Source organism: Propithecus coquereli, unplaced genomic scaffold (genome assembly GCF_000956105.1).
Source record: "Propithecus coquereli isolate 6110/MARCELLA unplaced genomic scaffold, Pcoq_1.0 Scaffold14, whole genome shotgun sequence".
NCBI classification, from domain to species: Eukaryota; Metazoa; Chordata; class Mammalia; order Primates; family Indriidae; genus Propithecus; species Propithecus coquereli.
In genome coordinates this window covers 16,535,023-16,542,394 of record NW_012138302.1, presented here as the reverse complement: position 1 = coordinate 16,542,394, position 7,372 = coordinate 16,535,023, and the positions used below count along the sequence as shown (strand labels likewise).

At 42.3% G+C, this 7,372-nt stretch overlaps 1 protein-coding gene across 4 annotated transcripts in view; it reads right to left on the bottom strand.

Moving 5' to 3' along the window:
- Nucleotides 1-6,104: 6,104 nt before the first annotated feature.
- TTC39A (tetratricopeptide repeat domain 39A) overlaps nt 6,105-7,372 on the bottom strand; it is a 51,991-nt gene continuing 50,723 nt past the window's right edge. For all 4 annotated transcript variants that reach the window (XM_012639359.1, XM_012639361.1, XM_012639362.1 and 1 more), the window contains exon 18: nt 6,105-7,149. In XM_012639359.1, coding sequence (XP_012494813.1) covers nt 7,026-7,149 — 124 coding nt within the window. In that variant the 3' untranslated portion in view covers nt 6,105-7,025. The remainder of the gene's footprint in view (nt 7,150-7,372) is intronic.

The window sequence follows — 7,372 nt, the reverse complement described above, 5'->3', positions numbered from 1 at the left end:
TAGATCTTCCAAATGGTAACTTAAATTTTTTTCCAGTACAGTCATGTGTTGCTTAACGACAGGGATATGCTCCAAGAAATGTGTCATCAGGCAATTCTGTCATTGTGTGAACATCATACAGTGCACTTACACAAACCCGGATGGTATAGCCTACTACACACCTAGGCTATATGGTATAGTCTATTGCTCCTAGGATACAAACCTATACAGCATATTATTGTACTTAAAGCTGTAGACAATTGTAAAAAACTGTAAATATTTGTATATCTAAACATAGAAAAGGCACAGTAAAAACATAGTATAAAAGAGCAAAAATGGTACACCTTTATAGGGTACTTACCACAAGTGGAGTTTACAGGACTGGCAGGTGCTCTGGGTGAGTCAGCGAGTGAGTGGTGAGTGAATGTGAAGACCCAGGACACTACTGCACACTATTGTGGGCTTTATAAACACTGTACACTTACGCCACACTACATTTATAAAAAAGAAATTTTCTTTCCTCAATAATAAATTAACCTTAGCTTACTGTAACTGTTTTACTGTATTAAATTTTTTTAACTTTTGACACTATCGTGTTAACATTTAGCTTAAAACAAAAACACGTTGTACAGCTGTATAAAATATTTTCTTTCTTTATATCCCTATTTTATAAGCTTTTTCTATTTTTAATTTTTTTTACTTTTTAAACTTTTTTGTTAAAAATGCACAAACGTACATTAGTCTAGACCTACACAGGGTGAAGATCATCAAATCACTGTCTTCCGCTTCCACATGTCCCACTAGAAGGTCTTAAGGGGCAATAATACATGGAGTTGTCATCTCCTATGATAACTGCCTTTTTCTGGAATACCTCCTGAAGGACCTGCCTGAGGCTGTTTTACAGTTAACTTTTTTATGTAAGCAGGAGTACACTCTAGTAAATAAACCAGCAACATAGTTGTTTATTGTCAATATCAAGTATTATGTACTACACGTAATTGTATGTGCTAGACTTTTATTTGACAGGCAGCACAGTAGGTGGGTTTACACCACCATCACCATAAACATGTGAGTAATGCATTGCCCTACGACCTTACCACGGTTAGGATGTCACTAGGTGATAGGAATTTTTCAGCTCCATTTTAATCATATGAGACCACCGTCAAGTATGTGGTCCATCATTGGCCAAAATGTCATTATATGGTGTGTGACTATTTACTTCATGCCTCTAATTCTGTTTTCTCTTTTGTCTTCCCTATCTGAATAAACTCCACAAGAGCAGGACAGTAGCTCCTCAAAAAGATATATATTAAGTGAAGGGATGGAGAAAATTGGGGGGGAAAGAGAGGTCCTAAGGAATCTGAACATTTCTGATGGAGAGGGAGCTACCACCCCAAGGAACTTCTCCAGTAGGGATCTAATAAAGACAGCTTGGGAGGGTGGCAAGGAGAAGGGCAAAGGCAAAGTTCTCCCAGGGTGGGCAGCTTTCTGATAACCCTTTTTCTAATCGCTACTGCAAACTACACCCCCGTCCTCATCCTCCTCTTTTACCTCGGAGTGTGGCAAGGAATACTTTCTATATATCACCTTTTGAAAGAAAGGACCTAATGATGGATTTACAGTGTTTTTGTTTTCCTAGCACCCCATCTTCCCTTTTAGTGATAACCCCCACTGAGCATATGTCGAAAGATGGGCCAATTGTAGTACGTCTCTCCCATTCTAAGGCAGTGGTTCTTGAGTGTGCATTAGATTCATCTGCATGTATTAAAACAGATTGCTGGGCCTGGGTGGGGGTCTGAGAATTTGTATTTCTAAAAAGTTACCAGGTGATGCTAATGCTATTGATCTGGGTACCACACTTTGAGAACCACTTGCTCAAAGGGTGGACATTTGAGCCAAGCTAGACTGTCCTTACCTTGTGTTTTTCATACTGGAGTTAGGGAAAGGAGCCCTTTGCTGTTTGTAAGCTATAAGGACATGAGGCCTAAACTGTTGTGTACCTCTGCCCCACAGAGAAGCCAGTTCAAGAAATAAATTTAACACAGGAACAAAGCCAAGAGATGAAGAAGCCTTAGTGGCCCCATTAGTGCCCCTGATTCAGTCATCCCTCATGCCAAACACTACTGCCTTTGCACGGCATATGTGGACCCATAAATTTACCTTCTTAGTACTGTATACTAGGGGCTGTGCTAGGCTATTTATTTACATGATTTCTTTTTATCCTCAGCAACCCTGTGAAGCAATTGGCATTAGGCCCCATTTTGCGTGAGTAAACTGATTCTCGAAGTGGTGAAGTAGTTCAACTAAGTTGCACACAGTATGGGCTTTTATCCACAACCCTATGTAATTGACAGAACTTAAAACTTGAGGCCAAGCGTGGTGGTGCGGGCCTGTAGTCCCAGTTACTCAGGAGGATGAGGTGGGAGGATCGCTTGAGCCCCGGAGTTGGAGGGTGCAGTGAGCTATACACTACACTCCAGCCTGGGCAACAGAGCAAGACCTTGTCCGTAAAAAATAAATAAATAAATAAGCTTGGGTATTTTTAGTAAACCAGGCTTTTCTTGTAGTATGAATTTGCTCACAACCTGTTTTGCTGGGATAAAACTGCATAAAGTCAACTCCAGCTCAGGAGGGACAAATTTATGGCCCATGGATCACTTTGACCCACATACGTGATATGTTTAGCCAAGCATTCGTGCTTAAACTGAAAAAAGTTTTTGAGTGCCTGTAGCATCATATGTTTCCAGTTTGCCAATGTTTCTACTTCTCATTGTCTCATACGAAGCCTTTTCTAGCATATGGTTAGCTACCCCTCAAACCTCAGTCCAGACCTGAGGCCTTCACTTCCCGACTTGGGGTAGTTGACTGAACTATTCCTATCCAAGTGGGGAGTTAGATCATGCCCTTTCCTCCATCATTCCTCAGTGATTTTATGAGCAAGTACTGTTGCTAAAGGGTTTTTTCTTTTGGCTTTTTCCAAGTCAGATACATGCCACACAAACATGCTCCATGTGTTCCCAGCCAAGGATTTCCAGGGGTTATTAGCCAGTATTGTTTCCATCCTTAACAGTGGCCCAAGAGTCAGTATTAGTCAGGTCCAACTTTGAAGTGAATTTTATGGTTTGACTAGCAGTGTAGCAAAGCGTGGGCTTTAGAATTCAGCTGCCTGCCTCCAAATCCTTCTGCTGCAAAATGGCTGTGTGAACTTGCCTAAGTTTTTTAAACTTTGTCTCAGTTTTCTCATCTGTACAATGGCAACAATAGTCCCTACTTCACAGGGTAGTTATGAGGATTACATAAATGTAAAGTGCTTAGACTATCAACTGGTTGATAGTGAGCACTTAATATTTTCTTTTATTCATCTCCCCAGAGCCTATGGTGTCTGATGTTCTGAAGTGTTTGTTAAGGCAAAGAAAAAAACCAGTCATTTGTGAGATATTAGCTGTAATGTCTCTGATTAAACTTAAATGTCAACTTTTAGCAAATCCTCAGTAATTATGTGCCTCCCCACAGGGCTCTATTCACATTTTGTCACTTAACAGTTGACTTTATACAGTGGAACCAGCCATAGATTGCTTTAGAAATGGATTTTTCAAGCCCCTAAATGAGGCTTCTTATTTGTGGACTTACCCTACTGGTCAGTAACGATCTTTGCTCTAGCTTTCAAAGGAGCTGTGCTAACCCAAGTGGAAAGGCACTTTGGAAAGATCCATCTGGGGTGGGCATAAGAAGTTCCCATTTGCTGCTTGGATTTTGGAATCCAGACAACTCATTTATTACTGAATTAGTGTGATGAAACTAAGGACACAAGGAAACAGTTGTTGTAAAGGGACTCTGTTAGGTTTTAAATTGCAAGTAAACAAGGAAAACACTATTATCAACTCCCAATCATCTTGTAAGAAATGAATTTGGGAGTAACTTCAGAGAAAAGTGTCTGGATTTGATTACCTTGTTGAATGTTTCTAGCACTCAGCAGGCTGGGGCTTTCTGAAAACCTCCTAGTGCTGTTCTTCAGTTGCTGGAACCTCCCAGCTGGACCGCAGCCAAATCTTCGGTTGATGTTGGCCTTTTAGGGTCCTGGCTTTGATGTCAGGTCGTGGCTTTTTGCTGTGAATGACGATAACTGCCTTGGAAACACTCCCATTCTGACTCAAGAGATAAGTAATAGGGAAACCTGCCAACATGTGGGCGAGCTGATAGGGACCCGCATGCTACTAGAAGGCTCCCTGCCAGTCTGAGGGCCTGTAACCAATGAGAGGCTGAGGTAGACTGCCCGGTGCCCGGGGTCTGTTCAGATTATGTTACACAGTTGCTACTTCCCTAACAACTGAGTTGGTCTGTATGGTACAGGATTTACACTTTGTGTAAATGAGAATTATTTGCTCTCTGGGTGTCCAGGCTACTGTAGAGCCCCTGTTTAAGGAAGCGTGTTATTTCTGGTTGGACTGCTGGGGGACACAAGGCTTTGACAGAAAGGTAGGGAGGTATATCTGCTGCCTCATTTTGAAGATGAAAACCCAGAAACAGAAACTGCAGAGAACAGGAAAGAGCCTTAATATAATCCAAACTGCTAATTTTTAGAGGATCTGTGACTTGCTCAAGGTCAACCTGAAAATCAGTAGCAAAATCAGGACTAGAATTCAGGTCTCCATATTTCCAGGTCCAAACTGTCCACCTGGTCAGCTGCCTATCCAGGGCAGATATGCTGGGAAGTTCTGCACTGTTAGAGAAGCGATGACCAGAAATGACTCAAGACACTGAGAGACCCATGATGGAATTTTCACTTTCAAAGGTCCCTGCATAGGACAGGTTGGTGTTAGAAACTCAATGTTTTTACTCTCCTTCACATAAATGTTTTTGATAGATTATCTCAGAAGTTGCAGGTGGAAAGCAGAAGCACCTGAAATGAATGTTGTGATGAGGTTTTTTTGTAAACTGAAATTTTCCAAATTATACATTTGGTGTCCTGTGTTCCATGCTGCTTTGATACAGCAACAGGCTGCATTCTAACGTGTGGGGAAGCCACAAAAGCCCACCCTCCTTCCACAGCCTGTCTCTAATCACCCCCTCGCCCTGTCCTACTCAGCATCCAGGCTTTGGAAAAGAGAGACCTTGTAAAGCAATCATTCTCTATGGAGAGCATTTTTTGTTTTTTTTTTTTTTGTCTAGCTCTGACAAAATGAGAGATTTTTTCATAGCATTTCCACTGTGAAAGTACTCAGTGCAAAAGATGATCTTGGATAAGGTTTTTTTGCTTTCCTTTTTTTTCCTAATATGTTTTGCCTAAAACCCCTGACTTCAGTATCACTCATAAGGGCTGGTTGACTGTATTTTAATATGTTAACCCAGGCCCTGGCAGATGCTCGTGTTTGCTGAATACAGCAATGCTGGAAGACTGGAAAAGTTGACTGTAGTTTTTCTCTTCTAGACATTGCATTCATGCATTTGGGGAGCCACGTTTTCACAGATGCATATTTTTTACTGTGTACCTGATTTTCCTTCCAGGCAAATGGTTAAGTTGAAGGGTGCTGAAATTAAAATGTGAATGGCAAAACTTGGTTTTGGTCCCTGGACTTACATTCTCACTTTAACAGTCCCAGAGGTTGCAAATTCAGATGCTTTTAGGGTAATATAAGTGTTTAAAGTAGATTCTACTTAGCTTCAGCTGATTGTTGTCTTGCGGGAATGAGGCTAAATGTTGCCACTTTTTGTTTTTTTAATTAGAGGCCAGAGACCAGATACATTTGTGAAATCTCCCCATTTGTAAATGTTGGTAACTGATTTAAAAATGTTTATTTTTGAGACAGGGTTTTGCTCTGTCACCCAGTGGCGCTATCACAGCTCACTGCAACCTTGAACTCCACTCCCATTCGGCCTCTCAATGTGCTGGGATTACAGGCGTGAGCCACTGCGACCAGCCTCAAAAATGTTTAAAACATTGTGTTGTCTAAATGAAACATACGCGGGCCATGTGGCTTCTGATCAAGACTTTTTGCCTTGCCCAAGAATTCAAGCAACACATATTTTACTGAAATAAACGTTGCATGATCTCTTACGTGTATAAATTTTATAATTTAAATATCTCTTTTCTCTTAACTGAAAAATCTAACACATATACAACAGGCCAAGAATAACCATTCTATTTCTAAGAAAAATGCTGTCAGTAAATGAATGTACCTTGGAGCAAAGTACAGAAGATTTTTATGTTTCATAAATTATTCCCAGTGGTTTCAGTCTGGCATACAGCAAGGACGCAGACTGGTTTCTGAGAACCTCCCCCTTCCCCCGGCAGCGCCTGGTTTTGGCACAGAAAGGGCCACACAGCTCCTCCATCAGGCCTTGGCATCCGCAGTACCTACTGGTGGAGGCTGATTTTTCTACAGATAGGCTCAAAGTTTATCTCACACATGCTTGATTTTTAAATTGGGAGGTTACAAAGGGTGTGAAATGAAGCGTGAGAAGCATGGTGGTGGGTGTCTGTGTGCATCCTTGGTGCCCAACCCCCAGAAGCATCAAAGCCTGAGGCTCGGACTGTCCTGGGCATTGCCCAGGTCCTCTGAAAGGAAGGTCCCTCCAGTCCCAGAAGCTGGGAACTTGCTGAAGTTTGAAAAGCCATTTGCCCTTTGGCTTCCTATTAAGAGATTTACCTCCAGATAGTGATGGGTGAAAACAAAGATTTACAGGTGGTTGGTTGGTGTTGATTTTTTTTTTTTTTTAAGCCAACTATGATCCCATCAATGTATTTCTAAGGAAAATGTAAACTGTTCATACATTCTCTGAAACATCACAGTGAAAAACAAGTACCCGTATGTGTGATAGGGCAGGCAGAGGGCTCCACCTGCTCTGCCCTTGGCAAAGGCCCTTGGCCACACTGGTGAAAATGCCGGCTTGGCTTCTGCATGGGTACCCATGTTGTGCCGTCCCACAGGAGCACCGGTGGACCCCCAAAGGCAGGGCAGGGCGCGGGGAGAGGATCTTTTGAAATGTTTCCAGGAGCTCTATCCAGCTGTCTCAGTTTGTCTTCCAGCTTGGGATGCTGTACAAAGCTACAAGGACACTGATGAGACCATGGATCTGTTGCCATTCTCTAGGGAAGATTTGGCTTGGAGTGTGGCTGCCTGGATTCGAAAATGTGTCCTTGACTCCATGGAATAATTCTTGTAGTTTTGCCTGGAAGTGAGCAGAGAATCAGAGATGTGAGGCTGCTTGCTCCCAGAAGTCCTTTTCTTCAGTTTGAGTAGCATGAGCCCCACCCTCTGCCGTGTCCAAAGAAAGAGTTGAGTGGCCTGGCGTGGTGGCTCACGCCTGTAATCCCAGCACTTTGGGAGGATTGCTTGAGGCCAGGAACTCAAGACCAACCTGGGCAATATAGCAAGACCTCATTTCTTTCTTT